Below are 19917 nucleotides of genomic sequence, written 5' to 3'. Positions count from 1 at the left end.
AATAAATGGACATATAGTTCAAATCCAAAAAACATATACTGTATTAAAATGATTACTTTCACTTGGTCTAAAACTAATAGTGACATTAATAATTTATGTATATGAAGATTAATGTAGAAGGTAGTACTTCCCTCCGTTCCACAGTGATGTTCTAATTTAAAATTTTGATATTTTTCACAATTAGAGAGAATCTTCTAAATTATTTTCAATACATAAGAAAAATATATTCATGTTGGGTCTTGTTTGATTCGTCTCAAATGAATAATTTAATAATATCAAAATTTTATAATTTGTAATAATGTATAATTAGATATTTATACAAAATGTGCCTTGGCAAACGTAAAAAGTATAAATTGGAACATTATTATGGAACGGAGGGGGTACATTGTAGATGAAGCCATGTAGGGATTTAAATTGGTTTCTAGCTCCGGAAATAAAATGGCACATCACCGAATAATAATTGCCAAAATCAATTAGGAGTAGCGTAAATTTTTTATTTTAATAGAGATGGAGTTGGATTTTTTATACATTACTGTATTTACAAAAATTGGCCGACACAAAGTGTAACGCCCCGACTTCCAAACACCATTAATTAGGTTAATTATCTTTAATTAGCAGCAGAAACCCTAATTTAGTCGGAGCGTCACTTGCCGTATCTCCCTCGTGGGAAATACAAGGCGACATAACCTTTTACATTTACTGACTACTGTTGAGTAACAGTAACTATACTTCACTTCGATTAATTCTTTAAAAAAATTCATTGAAATCTAAGTAAACCTTAATAAATATTTCTAACATGTTTAACGTTAATTTAAAAATCTAACTCAAATCGTGAAATCAAACTTAGAGTTTAATTAATATATCCCTTCATTACTAATAACATAGTTATCTTTATTAAACATCGATCGTGAATTTGATGGTTGCATCCTCACTCTAAGGCATCCCACGATCTTCTTCGTACCTAAAACAAAAGCAACATCGTGAGCCGAGGCCCAGTAACATACTACCCTAACAGCGTAAACTCATTTCAATTCATTTTATTTACTTTGCAATCAGGGAGAATAGAACATAGTAAAACATTTTCATAAATGCAATAAAACATCATTTATAACTTGAAACTTTGATAGTTCCCATTATCTTTCTTAAAACCTTCTTTTTACTTGGTAACTGACAAGTTAGCCTTGCGGGACGTCTCCCACCTTGCGATAGTCCTCAAGGAGCACTCTCCCTTGTTGGACATACGCCCGTACCTGATTCGTTTCTTTTTTTTTTAGCTTGCGGTAACCCTCAAGGAGCACTCTCCCTTGTTGGGTGTCCCGCGGTACGGCGGTACGTGCACGACCTAGAAATAGTAACCCCACTAACTGCCAGAACCGGTTACACTTGTATTTATCATGTTTCGTATCTTATTATTAACTCATAGACATCGTTCTTATAAAATCATACATAAACATGCTTGAATATAATCATCATAAAACATACTTTATAAACACATTTCATATCCCACAATCCAATAAAAACATATCATTATAAACATATTTCATAATCTCATCAAAACACATTTCATAAGGGAATTGTGGGTGTTAACAATAGATGTTACCTCAACCGTAGTTTGTACTTCCTGTTCAATGTACCGTATCTCCCGAGCTCAGCACTATTTATAGTTTATAATTTAAGATGAAAATTATTAATTAGTAGCTATTAAAAAAATAATGCAATTTAGCTAGTACGTATGTAGTAATTGTTTTAAAACCATTTTATAATCATTGAAAATACACTAATGCGTAAACTACTAAAAATCCAAGCAAAGCAAACTTACTCATTTTATTTGGTGGTTAAAAGGAAGCAAAGGTTGACTTTTGGATATTAGGTACAGTATACTATATTACTCCAATTGGGGGAATTGGTTTCAAGACCAATTTGGTCTCGTGAAACAGAGAAGCACGAGACAAGGAGGAAGATGGGTTGCGTGTGAGGCGGCACAAGAGTGGTACTGTTTTGAGAGTAGGCGGTCGGAGGTTCATGGAGGCAGCTTCTGGGTGGTGGTAGACGGTGGTGGCTCGCTCTAATGAGGAGAGAGAGAGAGGGACTACGTGATTTCGGGTTTCGACTCGGCTACGGTTTGTTACAACTTGACTTGTACATAAAGGACAATGGTTTCACTTTGTCTTAGTTAACGAGAGGAGGTGCTTATGGTAGTAGTGGGTTGTATAGGCGGCGGTGCCGCGGTGGTGACAGTGGTGGTGATGCGCGAAAACAGGGGATAGTTACGGGAATTACATAGCTAATTTCTTGTGCTTATTTTTCTGTGACTTGGTGCTTGGTTGGGTGAGTTTTATGGCCTGATTTCATGAGTATTTATAGGGAAGTTTGGGAGAGGAATCACGTAAGCCATGAGCTCATGCTAATGGTTTTGCAAAACCTCCAGATGAAAACCATGGAAGCTTTTGTGAGAGAAGTAACTAAACCGGGTGCTTTTGCACTTGATGAGTAAGCTCAAATGGGTGAGTAACCTGATTTTTGAGTGACATTTGGAAGGAAATTCGTGGCCTTATTGAACTGCTTCCACGACAGAGTTGGGGAAGAAGAAGAAGTGGACTTTGCCTCTTTTGTGAGTTGACTTAGGGGTAGTTTCGTAATTCTAACAAACTAGAGAAAATTTTCTGATTTTTTTTTTATTTGAAAAGAAAGAGCGCAGATTTGGGTTGTTTCGTATACTACTTATATTAATTTTATAAAAAAAAATAAAATAAAATTATCTCTATTACATAAGGGAAGAGGGGAGGGTTATTTGCGTAATCACGCTTTTGGTGTCCCCAATCAAAAATACTAATATACCCTCTACACTTGCACAACTAAATTCAATTCAAAATCTGATTATATACTGATTTAAAAAATGTTGGATATTAATTCATTTTAAAAACTTAATTCAACAAATCAGGAAAATCATTTAAAAAAAACGATTAACCCAAAACCTTCAGCAAACCCAATCAATAACAAATTTTTGTGTTATTTGTTAATATTGATGATTTGATCTTGATCTTACACTATGCTTGCTTAAGGAGATCAAATTTACTTTTTTTATATTCGCACGCATCGCGTGCATATAAGACTAGTATAAAAAAAATCAAGACATTTATTTTTAAAGAGTTAGTTTGTAAAATAATACGGAGTTGTAATAATAGGTTTTCCAGAGATCAAAATTGATTAGGACGTTTTTAGGCTAATAATAGTAATTAATATTAATAAAACGTGTTTTGAAACTGTGGGGTGTTACACAAAGTTTGAACCTGCAACCTCAATGTTGATAGCACCACGTAATTAAGCTCTAAATGGATTGAGTAATTATTCTTTCTTTTTTTTTCTGAAAAATAAACTTGGAAACATTTATGCCCAACATTTGAAGTTGCAACTTTGGTGTTATTTATAATCATCATTTCTAAACCCTTAAACATAACGAGCAAATCGACCCGATACTAGTGACAACAAATCAACAATAATTAGTGTGTGGTTCGGACGTTACTCCGAGTTTTACTTTTAGTAGGGTTTACTTTTTGTAAAAATATGCCCATTTTTTAAAGATTGTATTTAACATTTATATTGGAAAACATAACATATATTGTATCTAGTTAGGTATTTACACTAATATAAACTGGTCCATGCTAACTTAGCGTGGACCAGGGCAACGGAGTAATTTGTATGGGTAACATATGTAACTGTCACGTCAGTTATTTTGTAATTTTAAATAGTAACTATATGCGTATTACAGTAACTATGTGTTTTAAAGAGTTACTATGTGTTTTGAAGAGTTTTAATGCGATTTGTGTCTAGCCCACTTTATATACGTTTTAAACTTTTTTATTTTTCAAAATTTCAGATCTACATTCTGTTCATTCTCTTTCATTTTCTCTCTCTTCATTTTCTCTCTATGCTTTTCAAAATTTAGCCCAAATTTCTAGGTTTTGTTCGATTTTCTTCGTAATTATCTTTATAATTCTTATGATTGGATCTATTAGATGAGCAAAAATTGGAGGAAGTAGTAGATCAAGAAGGAGGTTCGTCGTTGCCGAAATCAAATCGAAGAATTTGCGCTCGCCTACAAATCTTCGCAAGAATATTTAAAGATCACATCTCGGTTTGTTGTTTTTTAAAGAATTTTAAGTCTATTTTTATTTAAAATTGAAAATATTTGTTGTTTTGAAAAAATTAATGTTTGTGTTTTACCGAAGTATCGTTTTCACTTCGCGAATTCGATCAGTGACTTCACGATTTTAAATAGTAACTATATGAGTAATACAGTAACTATATGGTTTAAAGAGGTACTATGTAATTTTAATGGTTACTATATGTGTACAATAGTTATTATATAATTTTAATGGTTACTATATGTGTACAACAGTTACTATATGTGTACAATAGTTATTATTTTGTTGAGTGATTTGAAATGTTTGTTGTTTTGTTGAAATTAGGGTTAGTGTTTCACATAGTTAGTATATAAATGATATAGTCACCTTTAATTTATGTTGCGAAATAGTGTTTTTAATAGTCACTGGAATGTTCGTTGTGTTTATTTTAGTAGTAGTTTTTAGAGTAACTATATTTTTTTAAAAAGTTACTATAACTTTAAAACAGTAACCATGTGTTTAAAATAGTCACTATATTTTTTAGAAAGTTATTATAAGTTTAAAACAGTAACTATGTGTTTAAGATAGTTATTATGTTATGAACAGTTTATAGTGACTTTTTGATAAATAATAGTTACTATACGATTACATTATGTACTATGTTATTTAGAGTATGTATTTGTCCGCTTCTTAGATAGTGACTATATGATTATAATGGTTACTATATGTGTACAATAATTACTATATTATTATATTAGTTACTATATGTTTGAAATAGGTACTATGTTTATTTTATAATGATTTGTTACCATATGTTTATTTTCTTCAATAGTTACTATATTATTTATATAGTTACTATATGTTTGAAGTAGGTATTATGTTTATTTTGTCATGATTTGTTACCATAAGTTTATTTTCTTCAATAGTTATTTATGTTTTATATAGTTACTAGCTATATGTTTGAAATAGGTACTATGTTAGTTTATTATGTTATGTGCATGTTTTTATGTTATTCTATATTTTTAATGATATAGTTACTGTATTATGGATAGAATTACTATATTATTATCACATCAACTATGTCTGCAACTATGTGACTAAATGACCATCAATAATGTTTATTAGTATTATATCTTGTATTATAGTAACTATATGTTTGGTATAGTTTTTTATGTATATTATAATGTTCTTTTTATGTTCTTTGTTGTCTTCTATGTTATTAGTAATAAGAGTTACTATGTTATGATCACAACAACTATATGACCATAACAATAACTATATCTACAACCTTGCTCGTATATGACTATCATTAATATTAAGAGTTACTATATCATGTATAATAGTAACTATATATTTTTAATAGTTATTATCTTATCATTATGTTCTTTTAATGATCTTTCTTTGTACTCCATGTTATTATTAATAAAAGTGACTATATTATTTTGACAGTAACTATATGACTATAACAATAACAATAACTATATATGCAATTATGCAAGTATTTTACCATCGTTAATTGTAAGAGTTACTATATGATGCATAATAGAAACTACACGTTTTACATAGTTACTATGTTATTTTTTCATATTTAAATGTTAAATTATTAACTTAGTTTAAATATTATTGATTCAGAAATACAAAGATGATGCACCCAAAATTGAAATCGTGCAAAGAATAAATTCTGCAAGGAAAACAAGAGCAGGAGGAGAAAAATAAAATCCTGACAACAATGGAAACCAAGAACGTGGTAGAGGAAGGACATGATGTGTTGGTGGAAAAAAGAGACGTGGTCCACGTGGACGTGTCTGAAAATATAGTTACTATTCTGAAAATATAGTTACTTTACAGAACCTATAGTTTCTATAATTTACTCTTTTTGTCTGTAAGAATGAATATATAGTAGTAATTGTTTTACAGTGAAAATTACTTTTCTATATGATATAGTTACTATTTGGATAGAATAGTTATTCTTATCATTATTATGTTCATAGTTATTATTCAGGAAATATAGTTACTTTACAGAACCTACAGTTTCTTTAATTTACTCACTGTTAAAATTACCTAATTACCCTGGTCCATGGTAATCTTATGGTGGACCGGGTCCATGGTAATCTTATGGTGGACCGGGTCCATGCAAATGGAATTGCTAGTCAAGATGGTAAGAAGTGAGACTTTAATCCATAAGGAGGGGTGCACGTGACACATAAACGTTTTAATAAACGCCTTTTAATACATTAGTATAGATACTCGGAGTAGTAACTTTATAAGTAAAAAATACTTGCACTTTATTTTTCTAGTCCCCGAAAAAATAAACATAAAAATGTGGCCCATGCAGGGGTCGAACCTGCGACCTTGGCGTTATTAGCACCACGCTCTAACCAACTGAGCTAATGGGCCTTTGATGAGGGATTTGCGTGTTAAATTTATATATTGTTTGACTTTTGTTGGTTTCAGCAAATTATTATATCCCACCAGTCAATTGTTGGGTAGTCGACTAGTCGCCAACTCATTGATAAAAGGTTTTTTATTTTATTTTTTAAAAAAATTATTTCTTAAAATATATTTTTATTATTAGAATTTTCATAACTAAATTTCTTAATTCCCAATTTCTTTTTTATTATTATCAGGCGGGTTCATATGTATGTAGACCTGTTAAAAATCGACCCGACCCAAAAATCGATCCGAAATCGACCCGAAAATACTTGATCTTGAACAAGATTTTGTGACCCGTAACCGGTTTTATTCGAACCCGAGCAACTCAAAAAGTAATGGGTCAAAACCCGACCGAACCCTTTTTGACGAGACCGATTGAAAATCATTGTATTTATTAATAAATGAGATTATGAGAAAATTTAAGCATAATAAATACGTTGTTTTTACTATTGTTGTGTGTAATATGATTTTAATTTGAATTTGACTAAATATAAACTTGTGTAGGAACATTTGTTAATTTGAGCCCATATTTTGTATATTTATCACCTAAATTAATGAAAATATAATGCGCGATTTAAAATCACTCAACCCGTTGGGTCGACCCGAAAAGACATGCCATTGGTCTCACAAAACTTTCATTTTTCTCTCGGCTTTACCATTTTGGGATGAAGTATGGGGGAAAGATAGACGAAAAGACATGCCATTGGTCTCACAAAACTTCCAAAAAGTCCATTATCAAACTCCCCCCCCCCCCCCCCCCGCGTTGTCACATTGAATATTCATTATATGTCTTTCAAATTGAGTATGAATACGAGCCCAAAAAGCCAAAATATGGAGTATACTTGAGATTTTTTGGCAATTGAAAATGTCCACAAAAATTTTGAAAAATCATCCATGAATAATAAATAGTATTGATGTCTCGAAGAACTCAAAACAAGAAAAGTCCAAAGATCACTATGAATAATATCAAGCAGTAACAAAGTACTAGACGTACTAGCAACAAATGGAAACTTAATATGCTTCCCAAGTACACAAGAATGACAAACTCTAAGACTACAGAGTTTATTGCATTCAATGTGCTTATTAATTCTAAGAAAATTCAAAACAAAATCGCCCCGGGTGACCTAGATGATCGTGCCAAATAGACGGTACCGGAAAAGATGATGGCTGCTCGGTGGAGTTGGGAATGGTGGAGGTGATACAACATAGATTTCCCGGGCTCTCACATCTCATTAGGTTCCTCCCCGTCTGTAAATCCTTCACAGAAAACCCAAAAGGATCAAATTTGACAGTCACAAAATTATCCGTGGTAAATTTACGGACAGACACAAGATTTTTAATAATATTGGGGGCATGGAGGACACTATTCAAAGACAAGGGGGGGTTCGGTGGAGATAATTAGGTGTGACCACAACCACGAACAGGAATCATATGACCATTACCAACAATTTTACCATTTTTATTGCTCAAATTAAAATAAGATATGAGATAACCTTGGGAAGACGTCATGTGAGATGTGGCACCGGTGTGCATGTACCAATTTACATCTGGGGGTTCATGGACATAGTGTGCATAGTCGCCTCTATATCTGTTGGTGCGTAGGGCCGACATTAAAGGCATGTAAGAGGGCATTGCAGCCATGAATGCTTGATGTGGAGTCCAAGTATGTGGAACTAGAGCAGGCCCAAGCACACTTGGCTGCTGCATATTGGGCCGAACAGCAGGACAGGCCCACCCCCGAGTTGGAAAAGGACAAGGGGGGAGAGCCCATGGGTTAAACCAACCCCATGGAGACATTGCAGGCCACGACCCAACTTGTTGCTATCCTCCATGTCTCTGGTTGCTACCCCAGAACCGCGGCTGTCGGACTTCCTGCCGCCGCCGCCACGGCCAGACCTGTTGCCGCCACCACCGCCGGATTTCTTACCCCCACCGCCGGAATTTCTACCCCTATTATTGTTGTCATTTCTCCCACGATGGTGGGAGTTACGGAGAGGGTGAGCAACCTCCGAATTGTCATCGAAATCCATAGAAGATGCTACCATGGCGGAGTTACCACCACCACCGGTTGCGAAAATGGCGACCTACCCCTTTTCCTCAAGACAGAGGCTCGGACGGGCTTCATAGAAAGATTGAAGTACCTTGCTTTGACGAATGTTTGAGATGACATGCTTGTAGGCTTCCGCCAACCTCGCAACCATATGTAATACCAACCGATCATTGGAGACCGGAGCACCCACATTTTTCAGTTGGTCCGAAAGCATCTTGAGGTACTGGAAATACGCTGATGCATTGGGAAAATCCTCCATACGAGTATGGGTGAGTTCTTGCTCACAGGTGACCGCACACGAGTTGGCGTGGTCGTGAAAAATGCTCTCCAACCTTTCCCAAGCCTGCATAGCAGTCATGTCTTCCTCGATGATGGTTGTCAAGAGGTCGTGGGATATCGTGGCAAATATCTAATCAAGGATCGTGGCGTCGAGGGTAATCCACAACTCATTGTCCACGGTTTCTTTCTCGGCATGCTTCTCATGCGCGATAATATGATGAAGGAATCAGTGAGATCAAGCATGGACCTTGAACAACTCCGCCCACGTTCCATATTGAACGTTCTCTTCAAGTGTGGCGGAAACATGGTTCTTGATGTTGGAGACGGCAAGGGCTGGATGGAAAGATGTCTTGGCGTCGGACATGGTGGTGAACGACGTGAAGAAAGAATGTAAAAGAAGGAAGAAGAAGGAGGTAGGGAGCGGCTAGGGCACAACGGAAGATGAGAGAAAAAATTATCCCTAGACAACTGATACCATGAAAGAGTATTTTCCGTCACGATTTCGTTAACCTCAACGGGTTTATATACTAGCTTACATTAGGAATGAAAATTTACACTAAAATAATAGCTATGATATATAGAATAATATCTACGATATTCAACCGGATTATTTATATAATCTATTAGGTGAAAGATTAGGGATTCCCTACTATACTCCAAACCAAGGAGGAGAAAAGCAGGCTCCGGAGCCCGTGGAAGATGAGGGATTCCTTACTAAACTCCTAATCATAAAGTTATTTGATAGAAGATTGAGTGCTAAATGGTGCCTTGCGAGAGACGTAGCTTTAACCGATGTTGGACATGCGTATTACGTAGTTATGACCTAGGTTGCACCAAAACGGATATGTACACAGACACAATACATGTACGGGAAAACGCCATCTTAAAAACAGTGGACACGAGAAATAATAAAATAATATAATATATCAACAAAATCACAATCAGTAATTAAAAATAAAAAAGTAATTATATTACCATTAATATAAAATACATTATCTTACTTCCCAATTACTATCACCAAATATAAAGTAACACAATTGATTGATTACCCATACGAAACTGTATGTATCATAAATCGATCTTTATATTTAAAATACAAATATAAATTTACCAATTAAGACAGTAGAAACAACAAGAAGATAGGTTATAGATATGAATAGCGAATCATTGACGGATGCACCATAACAACAACAAAGAGTGTGAAGGTTTTAGTCTTGAGAATGAGTTTGTGGACTTACATAAACCTTTGAAATAATTGAAAAAAGAAAATAAATATTTGAAAATTGGACTAATATTGAAATATGTGTCCAATATGTGTCCAACAAGTGTGTCCACCGCGTATCCGGTTCGTGTTCTCGTGTCCAAATATTTCAAAAAAAAAGTCGAACACTTGATTTGGCGTGTCAGACACATATTTCCATGTGTCCACGGAATATCCGTGTCCAATACGTGTCCGACACATGCCACATCGGTCAGACGGCGTGTCCGTTCTTCCTAGGTTCTGACTATGGTAAATTCCCTAAACACTATTATTGTATTTTACACCCTCTTTAACTATAAATAGTACTTGGGCCGGAGCGACCCCCCAAATTATTATGTGAATAATAAGTAATTATTATATTCTTTAATGAAATTATGTTTGAATTTTTTTTCACAAGATAATTATTCTATATTATATTAATATTAATTTTGAAAAGATAACATGTAAAACGTTGGATAAGGCTATAGTATTTAACTCGAAGGTTACAGGTTCGAATCTTATGCAATGGATCGAGAGAGGGCGTCACATGACATGTATATAGTATCCCCTCAAGCCTTCATAATTATTCCACAGAAAGTTTGAAAGATTTTCTACCAAAACCTAAATTATCTAATAATTCTCCTCTATTTTCTTACCACCAACATCTATACGATAATATAAAAGGAAATATTTACAATGTAAAGAATAAAATGGACACGCTAAACGAAATACAACCTTCGTTTCATAAAGTTATTTACAGTTACTATTGGCACAAATATTAAGATAAAAGTAGAAAATTTGGTAGAAAATAATAAAATATGGATAAAGTAAGAGAAATGTGTGAAAAGGTGGGTGAGTGTAAGAAAAAAATGAATAAAGTAAGAGAAAATAAGTGAAAGTTGTAAATATTGTGGGATAAGAAGGTAAGATAGCAAATTTTCATATCCAAAAATAGAATAAAGCAAACAGACTAAAACGGAAAGTGTAATGATCATTTTGAAACGGAGGTAGTACCAATAACAAAAGGGGATGGAGCCATGGAGGGGATAGTTAGAACTATTTTGCACGGCCATAATTGAGAATCTTCCTATCAATTTTTCCAAATTTTAATCAATTGTTAAAATTTAGAGATGTACTGGAGTACCAAATATAATATTAAATTATTATGTACGTTCTATATCAGCAATCCGACCTTAGCTCAGTTGGCAGAGCGGAAGACTGTAGTAGGTACAACAAAAGCCTTCAGGTATCTTTAGGTCGCTGGTTCGATTCCGGCAGGTCGGACATTTTTGTTTTACAATTTACATTTTACATTTTACATTTTCCCTTCACAAATTCTTATTTACAATGGGTGTACAATAAATATTGTACACCGGAGTAAAAGTTAACTCAAAATGCTTAAAAACTAAGCATATATATGTAAAAGTTATCTATTTTTAAGTGATAAATTTTTTCATTTTAGTAAAACTTATTTCTTCAAAATCACTAATAATGTATAAAATTAATAATTTAACCCTTTAAAATATTTATCTATCAATTTTTTACTAATATAAAAGTTAATCAAAACTAAGTTAAAGTTACAAAAAAAATAGTTAAAATTATCTTAGTGTACAATAAATTTATTGTGCACCTTGTGCGCGCAAGACCTTTTGTTTTCCCTTTCCTCGCCTCTCTTTTTTTCTCAATCTTTCACTGCCCAATTTCCAAGGAAACTCTGTTCAACATTAACAAAATCAAATATCTGATCCATTTTTTTTTTGCTTTTCTGGGAACATTTTGCGAATCAAAATCTCATCTTTCAATGGTATGTCTTCTCTAATTTACCAAAAAAAATCAATCTTTCTTAACTGGGTTCATCATTTCTTGTTAGCATTATCTCGCAATTGGCCTTTTAGGCAAGAAAATTGATGCGATTTTTCTATAATATATCTCATTGTTAGTTTAAACCTTTTATAATTACATAGAGTATCATCCGAATATGGTTGATTATATAAAAAACATCTCCCATTTTGTTGAATCACCTGAATGGCATTTTTTTAGATTAAGTTTCAAATATGGTTGATTAACTTCTTATTATAATGTATAAGTTGGTAGATTGATGATAATTATTTAATTGACAAGTCTTCATTTCAACCTGTAAAAATTGTTTTATTGTTTAATTACAGGAAATGGAAGTTATTCTAAAGGAACAGGTCTTAGATCTTAGTTCACCAGCCAAGTCTATGTTTTGAGTTTCTTGTTGACAATACAATTGGGTATTTTTGTGTTAATTTTTCAAGGATGTCTTCTTCTGTAGAAAAAGTAAGCATGATTAGATCTAGAATTTGAATTGCAAACTGTGATGTGGTTGTTTTGGGGCATATTTGTTGAGTTGATATGACAAATTTGATTCTTGTTGCTGTAAGCAGTATATTTCTTTTCCGTTTCGCTTTTAAATTGCATTTATTCGGATTTCGGAATGCCCGAAAGTGTTTGATAGATGAAAGTTATGAGGAATCTGATATGCATTGCTTCTCGTGTAAAGAAATTTATAAAATCATCAATAACAGGAGCTTTATGTTTAGGTTCTTGGTTGCATGTGTATTGAAATCTGCAGCTGGCACTATAGTGGCTATGCTAATTAGTCTTGTTGGATGCGCAGGCGACCACAATGCGGTTGTATTTGACTTGCATAAGGAATACTTTGGAGGCTGCTATGTGTCTGCAGGTGTCTCTTATTCTCTGCATTGGTTGTTTTTTATGTGCTTGTTTTGTTTTACTGAAATACTTCCTGCTTTTTTGGAGATTCATTGTATTGTGGTGTGTTTTGTTGCAGAATTTTCCATGTCAAGAAGTGGAAAGACATAATAAACCAGAAGTTGAAATGAAGTAAGTGACACAGACATAATAATTGTATTGTGTTATCTTTTGTGATTTCTCTCTCTAGTTGATTTTATTCCGTTTTTTCATCATGTTCACTTTGTTTTGCAAGCTAATGTGATCATATGCAATATCAGAATACCATTCTATCTTCATGTTCATGTTATTCTTACTTCTATGAATTTTCATGATTTTTAGCATCTATGTTCCAAATAAAGGTCTGCTATAGCAGTTCCTAAGGTTGCCGCTACTTGGTTCTTATATTTCTTTATTTGCCTTTCAGGACGAGCCCTGAGCTTCTGCTAAATCCTGTAAGAAGATTTCCTACATTCTGCAAGACTGCAGTTACTTGAGTAATGTCTCGTGCAACATTATTTTTCTGCCTTCAGTCCTATCCTCCTTGTCTTTGTTTTCTAGAATGTGTCCTCAAAAAGGTCTTTTTTTTACTGTATTCTAAAAAGGGAAAACACATCTGTTTGAACATTGCTGTTTTTCGTCCATGTAATCGGTTACATAGAGGCTGTAAGAAGTGTTTGCATATGATTTTCATTGACTTGGAGAAGGCATGTGGCAATTAACCAATTAACAAGGTGCCCAGAGACGGGTTTTGGAGAGCAATGACTAAGAAGGGTACCCCTCGCAAGTATATTGACTTAGTAAAGGATATGTATCAGGATGTAAAAATGAATGTAATTACTTGCGGTGAAATAACGAAGGATTTCCCTATTACGATTGGGCTACACAAAGGGTCTGCATTGGGGTCCTTTCCTCTTGCAGGAATATTGGAGAATTAACAAGGTCTATCCAGGGTGATACACCGTGTTGTTTACTGACTATATTGTGTTAGTGGATGAGGCTAGGTCAACACTAAATTTGACTATTGGGACAGTGGAGGCAACAACTAGAATATCGGGGGTTCTTGACATAGTCAGAGCAAGACCGAGTATATGGAATGTTGTTTTAGCACTCAGCGGAGTCAATCAGGGATGTTGTAACATTGGACAGTAAGGAGTTGCCCAAGGGTGAGTATTTTAAGTACAGTTGGGTCGATTCTGCAGAAGAATGGACAAATTGATCTTGATATGCGCCACCAGATTAAGTTCGGTTCAAATGGAGAGCAACAACCGGGGGTACTTTGTGACCGTAGTTTACCTTTGAAGTCAAAGGGAAATTTTATAGGATGACTACACACCAGCGCCGTTCTATGGATTTGATTGTTGGACATTTAGGAAAGGTCATATTAGGAAGAAGAGAGTAGCAGAGATGCGTATGTTGAGTAAAATGTGTGAGAACACCTTAAAGGATAGAATTAAAATGAAGATATTAAGACGAAAGTTGGAGTGCGGATATTGAGGATAAAATAAGTGGGAACTGATTGTGTTGGTTTGGGCATGTGAGACGGAAAGCAGACGATGCTATTGCAAGGAAAGTAGAGGGTTAGGATCATGGGAACTTAGAAGAACCCGAGGGAGACCGAAATGATTTGGATGGAAGGAGTGAAGAATGATTGGATAAAAAGGATCGTGGTTGTCGAGCACATTGGATAAAATGTTGGTTCATGTAGCCAACCCCATCATTGGGATTAAGTCTTTGATTGTTGTTGTTGTTGTTGTTGAGGCTGTAAGAATTTTGTTACAGTAGCAGCTTTCCTGTCAAGGCCTTCTGTGAAAATTTGCTACAGCTGCTGCTAATGTGAATGGATTACTATTGACTCCAATTTGATGACTTCCTATACGGCTTTACATATCCATGTTAAGCATTAGACATGGGAGGAAAACCCTTGATTGTCAATTCAAGATTTGAAATTTTGAAGCTTCTCAGAGTTGAAAGTTGGAACCTGATCTTAAGTAGAATCATTAGGGAATCTGTGAAACATATATCTTCACTTATAACATTGTTGTAACATATGGTGGTGTTTTGAAACTATAAAGTCAAGTATGGCATATTGTTTGTAACTTTTACTATGATGTTAAAACCTGTATCATCTTTCATCCCGTAATGTGAAGAGCTTGAGAACTGTGAGCAGAAACAATCTTCAGGAGAACTATCAATAAGAATTGCTTAGGATGCACTCGAAATACCTCTAGCAGTTCCTGTAATATATCCTAATCTTTTGTAGCCTATGGATCTTATTGAACATAATTGTTGGCAGCTTGGCATTTGTGGTTCATGCTAATGCTATTGTTATTTTTCCTTCTAATCATGAAAGTTTCTAGTTTTATGTTTCTTGCAACTCTTTTTTGATTCATTCTATTATATCCCGTGGATGGTTTTCAGGTTATGATTTGCAGAAATGAGGCTGAAAAGTGTTTGATAGAAACATCGATAAATTCCTTAAGAATCAGCCTCAAGGTAGCCATGTATTCTCGCTTTTATGGCCTGGTTTAGTTAACTAGAAGTTGTTCTCTCGGAACTATTTTCATTCTGCTCAGTATATGTTTGTGTGTCCGTATTTTACAGGTTAAACAGGCTGATGAACTTGAGAATATACTGGCCAAGAAGTTCCTTAGATTTTTGTCAATGAGGGCCGAGGCATTTCAGGTTCTGAGGAGAAAACCTGTACAGGTATCCTGTTTGCGCTGAACTTCAGTAAATTATACTTCCTCTGTTCATTTTTACTCGATATTTTGGTCAATTTCACGCATGCCAATGCACAACTTTGATCATTAATATCTTTAATTCTCTTTAAGCAAATATTATAAAAAGTTGATATTTTGAAAATACACGTTAAGACTAATCTAACAAGATCTCACTTGACTATGTTTTATCTTACATATAAATCACCAACAATAGTCAAAGTAGAATATGTGAATAGTGTAAAAAGTCCAAACGTTGCTAGTATTAAAAAACGGAGGAGTTAATAAAGTATAAAACAAAAGTGCCGACAATTGTATGCTCGTGATTGGTCTAACCGTCTTTTATTTTTCACCAAAGTAAATAATAATACTGTGTGCAATGAAGCATCATATTGTGCGCACGAAGGCAAGACCGCTTGACAGTTTGCCTTCTCTTACTTAATTCATTTTGCAGGGTTATGACATTAGTTTTCTTATCTCCAACTTTCATTGCGAGGAGATGCAAAAACAAAGGCTTATAGATTTTATTGTGCAGTTTATGGAGGTAAGCCATTTCCCTTTATCCTTGTACGGAGTATTTGGTTTCACAATTATATGATTCTTTTGAGTACGTAATGATTAGTTTGAATATCTCTTCTAAGCAATTAAATGTGATTACAAGCCCTGTGTTCTGGGCCACATTATTCTTCTCTGTTTTGGATCAATATTCAGTTTCCCCAGACCAAAATTACATGTCCAAGTGCACGTTATCAAATTAAATGACATATCTATCTAACTTTATACCAATGTTACATGTCATGCCACATTGTTAAAAACTTAAAATAGATTCATGTCTTTGTATATCATTTTACACTTTCAAACAGGTATAAGCTAACAATTTTACTTGGAATCAATTAGGAAATTAGATTACAATCAGTTAATCAGACCAGCTGATTTATGTCAAATACGCTTTTACAGTCAATTTTAGCTAACAGCTGTTTGTCAAACAAGGTCTGTATCTGAAATTTGAGGTGCTAATTCTCCCTTGCCAGAGGGCAGTTTATGGAGTATAGGAATAAAGACGTGTCTACATCCAATTCAGGATGTTGACTTATATTTCTAATGACTTTACCTCATTGCGCTCTCTCAAATTGCTTCTTATGTTGGATTAGTTGTCAAACATTATACTTGTGAGACGTATACTAAGTCAAGATTAGTTAGTTGTTAGATATGTTATTCATTGTACTTAAGTCTTTACCTATTCTTTTGTGAGTTTTTTGAATCTGTGGAAGGTATGAGTTGTATCATTGAATACTATAAGGCAGATTAGATCCTTAAATACAAGAGTTGTAACAACTTAGAGGATTAAATGCTAACAAATAGATAACAACCCTTAGGGAGAGGTAAACATCTAAGTAGAATGAATAACTTATCTAACAAACCACTTTATCTTGATTTAGTATCCCCTGCAAGATGGACGGTCAAACGGTAGCCAGTGTTGGAGACGTTTATCTGAAATTGTATTCGAGCCAACAGAATAGCCAATTTTTCCTTCGTTGAGATGTAGGATTCTCAGAGTGTGCCTAATTGCACCAGTTCTCTGACTTCTCTCACAAAGTGATAATCAAGACCAAGGTGTTTCATCTTGGAGTGGAACTTGGAATTAGCAGCTACATATATAGCACCCATAATATCTTAAGAAGTTGCAGTCTGCATGGTAGAGGACATATCCAAGTTCACGCATAAGATTAATATTTGGTTGGTATACGACTTGGTTGTGCTCGTAGAATGAATAGAAATGAATCAGACACAATATTGATAAACCCAATGGAAGGAATATAGCCTTTGTGTTCATTGTACCAGGGCTTGTTTAAGACCATATATCTTCTTTTGGCCTTTTGGAGTTTGCGCGCATGATTAGGATAGACTTGATCAAAGAAGCCAGTGGACTTCCCATGTATACATCTTCCTGTACCGTATCTTGGAGAAACGCGTTGTTTATGTTAAGTTGACAGAGAGACCACCCTTTGTTGACAGCTAGAGATAGGATGGCTCCAATGGTCGGTGCCTTGACATGAAAGTTTCCAAGTAGTCGATGTCCAGTCTTTGACGAAATCCTTTGGCAACTAGCCTTACCTTAGGTTTGACAAGCGCACTTGGTTCTTAACACCCACTTGCATCCTAACATGAAAATTAATTCCCATGTGTCATTCTTCAAAAGAAGCATCGTACGTTCTTACTCGGCTTGCATGACCACAAGTTCAAGTCGGAGGAAATGAGGAAGGAGAAGGAACCACATTATCCCGACTTGGCGGTTCAGCATGAGGAAATTGTTTTTCGGAAGATAGGGCAATGAGACATAGTGGCCAGCTTTAGCACTTCCCAAAATAAGGCTTCGATTGCGGCTTTGAAGAATCTTGTGAGATTTGTTTTGGCAAGATAGGTTGTGAAGTTGTGGAGGGTTGGTAGTGTTGTCGCCCTTTGCTGCTTTGTTTGGTTGCATTAGTAGTAGTAGCAGGGTACATCATAGGAGTAGCTCGATGCGCAATCGAAAGTTCCTTATTGAGGAGCTTCTCGTGCATGTCTCCAACTTGCACAATTGAATCATAGTCTGGGGCCTTGAGTTGCTCAATAACTATCTGAACAAGGTCATCTTCATCAAGCGGTTATCCAAGAGGCCCCTATTGATCCACACAATATTTGACATCATAAATATGTTCTGAGATAGGAGGAGAACCCTTGATGATTTTATTAACGCTTGATTTACTTGAGATGACCCTTAGAAGGGTTAGCAAAAGTTTTGACAAGAGTTTTCCAAGCTTCAAGAGATGTAGCACATCAAGAGATAAGAGGCACAATAGGGCCCGAAAGAGTTCCAACAAGAGCTCTGTATAGGAGCTTATCTTGACGTACCCATGTGGTGTAAACCAGATTGGAAACTTCGACCTCCTCGAAGGTGATGATTTTTAAGGGAGCAAGGAAAGAACCGTCAAAATATCTATGGAAATCATAACCTATCAAGGTAGCTTCGAGTTGAGTTTTCCATGAGATGTAGTTGGTGGAGGTAAGTTTGAGAGTATGAATGAGGGAGACAAGAATGGAAGGTTGAGAAGGTTGTTGAGCTTGGAAATGAGAGATGATGGCGAGGAGCCTTGAGGAAGAGGAGAGAGTATAGAAGCGGTGCAGTTGAAGATTTATTTTTATTTTTGAACAACTAGATAACAACCTTTAGGAATAGGTAAACGTTTGAATACAATGAATAACATATCTTACAGGCTAAACTAATCTTGACTTGACAGAGGTTAGTAAGAATTTAAGATAGGCAGTAATCCTGAATTTTGTTTTTATATTTTGTTATTCCCGTATCCTATTTTTCTTTCAGTATATAATTCAAGAAATGCAATTAGCTTTAGATTATAAATTCTTGATTGCTTTTCAAATTGCAGGACATTGATAAAGAGATCAATGAGTTAAAAATGTCTGTAAACACTCGGGGCAGGCTTGTGGCTACCGAATTCCTTAAACAATTTGTATGACGGCTTGAAGTCAGAGTTTGACAATCTTAAACATGGTTTGAATCCAAAGGTACAATTCCTGCATTTCATCTAAACTAAAGCATCTACCTAAGAGTTAAAATGATGTTCACTCTTGCTTGCAGTTCATAAAATTAAACCATCTCATCTTGCAGGTGATACAAATACCTCAGCTTGGAGAAGTGGAGGCGAAGCCAATTAGTACTGTCGGACTTTCCATTTTTCAGCAAGCAAATGAAACTAAGCATGGAATTCATATAAAAAAGAAGGGAATTTTCATAACCTTCATTAGGAGCAGGAGGGTTGTAGTTTTGGTAATTAATTTGTAGTATGTGATTGAACTAAGTCATTGAATGTCTGATGTAAATTATGTATGATGCCTACTGTTTTTCGGCTGCTGTGCAATTCCAGTAGCTGAAGTTTCTTAAAATTCAGTGTTGGATTTAAGTTTGCAAAGAAGTTGCCGCTGTTATTTGAGCCGGGAGGAGGCGAAGAAGGAGAAAATAGTAAATTTATATAGAAGTCCTTGAGGACTAATTTGAACTTGGCTTTGTATAAAGCTAAAGTTCTTACTAGGTGTTCAGTTTGATGATGCTGAAATCATACTACAATCATGTATTATATTATATTATTATGTGTTCTACGACGAGACCAGGTATTATATTATGTGTTGTACGACGAAAAGCAGCTAAGTTGGATCAAGAACCAACGGATTCAGCGCATCTTTGCCCTTTCTATTATCTTGGTGTCCCGTGCTTGATCTAGCATTCTTGGGCAATTTAGGATATTTAAAAGAAAGATAAGCTTACTTGCCAAAAAATAAAAGAAAAAAGAACGATAAGCT

General features: G+C 34.8%; 2 protein-coding genes, 1 long non-coding RNA gene and 2 other non-coding genes across 7 annotated transcripts; 2 read left to right on the top strand and 3 right to left on the bottom strand.

Moving 5' to 3' along the window:
- Window positions 1–513: 513 nt before the first annotated feature.
- On the bottom strand, window positions 514–2386 carry LOC110801492 (uncharacterized). Its single transcript, XR_002536928.2, has 3 exons — window positions 1820–2386; window positions 1601–1654; window positions 514–961 (listed from the first exon to the last, which is right to left on the bottom strand). It is a non-coding gene; the product is annotated as an uncharacterized lncRNA (long non-coding RNA).
- A 4061-nt stretch (window positions 2387–6447) lies between these two features.
- On the bottom strand, window positions 6448–6521 carry TRNAI-AAU (transfer RNA isoleucine (anticodon AAU)). The gene has a single exon. It is a non-coding gene; the product is annotated as a tRNA-Ile (tRNA).
- Window positions 6522–7955: 1434 nt separating this feature from the next.
- On the bottom strand, window positions 7956–8602 carry LOC110801484 (uncharacterized). Its single transcript, XM_022006852.1, has 2 exons — window positions 8342–8602; window positions 7956–8258 (listed from the first exon to the last, which is right to left on the bottom strand). Exons 1-2 carry the CDS (start codon window positions 8600–8602, stop codon window positions 7956–7958), a joined length of 564 nt encoding a protein of 187 aa, XP_021862544.1.
- Window positions 8603–11313: 2711 nt separating this feature from the next.
- On the top strand, window positions 11314–11410 carry TRNAY-GUA (transfer RNA tyrosine (anticodon GUA)). Its single transcript has 2 exons — window positions 11314–11350; window positions 11375–11410. It is a non-coding gene; the product is annotated as a tRNA-Tyr (tRNA).
- Window positions 11411–11756: 346 nt separating this feature from the next.
- Window positions 11757–19719, top strand: LOC110801476 (actin-related protein 2/3 complex subunit 4). Of its 3 annotated transcripts, none has more exons than XM_022006843.2 (9): window positions 11757–11930; window positions 12768–12833; window positions 12942–12994; window positions 13269–13296; window positions 15263–15337; window positions 15446–15550; window positions 16016–16105; window positions 18987–19125; window positions 19229–19719. In XM_022006843.2, the coding sequence occupies exons 1-8, from the start codon at window positions 11928–11930 to the stop codon at window positions 19074–19076; spliced, it is 510 nt and encodes a 169-aa protein (XP_021862535.1). In that variant the 5' UTR covers window positions 11757–11927; the 3' UTR covers window positions 19077–19125; window positions 19229–19719. The 3 variants fall into 3 exon arrangements, with proteins under 3 accessions (XP_021862535.1, XP_056694730.1, XP_021862534.1); XM_056838752.1 differs by having other exon boundaries at window positions 11787–11930; window positions 12691–12833; XM_022006842.2 differs by lacking the exon at window positions 11757–11930 and adding an exon at window positions 12292–12427.
- The last annotated feature ends 198 nt before the right edge of the window (window positions 19720–19917 follow it).

This window comes from Spinacia oleracea, chromosome 3 (assembly GCF_020520425.1).
Source record: "Spinacia oleracea cultivar Varoflay chromosome 3, BTI_SOV_V1, whole genome shotgun sequence".
Taxonomy (NCBI): Eukaryota; Viridiplantae; Streptophyta; class Magnoliopsida; order Caryophyllales; family Amaranthaceae; genus Spinacia; species Spinacia oleracea.
This window is presented reverse-complemented; position numbering and strand designations above follow the sequence as displayed.

What these genes read in the sequence shown, in the direction of transcription:
- LOC110801476 (XM_022006842.2), top strand. Translation starts at nt 12,407, where the DNA reads ATGTCTTCTTCTGTAGAAAAA. An exon ending in TGTCTTCTTCTGTAGAAAAA is followed by an intron (nt 12,428 to 12,767) that starts GTAAGCATGATT and finishes TTGGATGCGCAG; the next exon opens with GCGACCACAATGCGGTTGTA. An exon ending in TGAGGAGAAAACCTGTACAG is followed by an intron (nt 15,551 to 16,015) that starts GTATCCTGTTTG and finishes TTCATTTTGCAG; the next exon opens with GGTTATGACATTAGTTTTCT.
- LOC110801484 (XM_022006852.1), bottom strand. Translation starts at nt 8,602, where the DNA reads ATGGTAGCATCTTCTATGGATTTCGATGACAATTCGGAGGTTGCTCAC. An exon ending in GCCTGCAATGTCTCCATGGG is followed by an intron (nt 8,259 to 8,341) that starts GTTGGTTTAACC and finishes CCCAATATGCAG; the next exon opens with CAGCCAAGTGTGCTTGGGCC.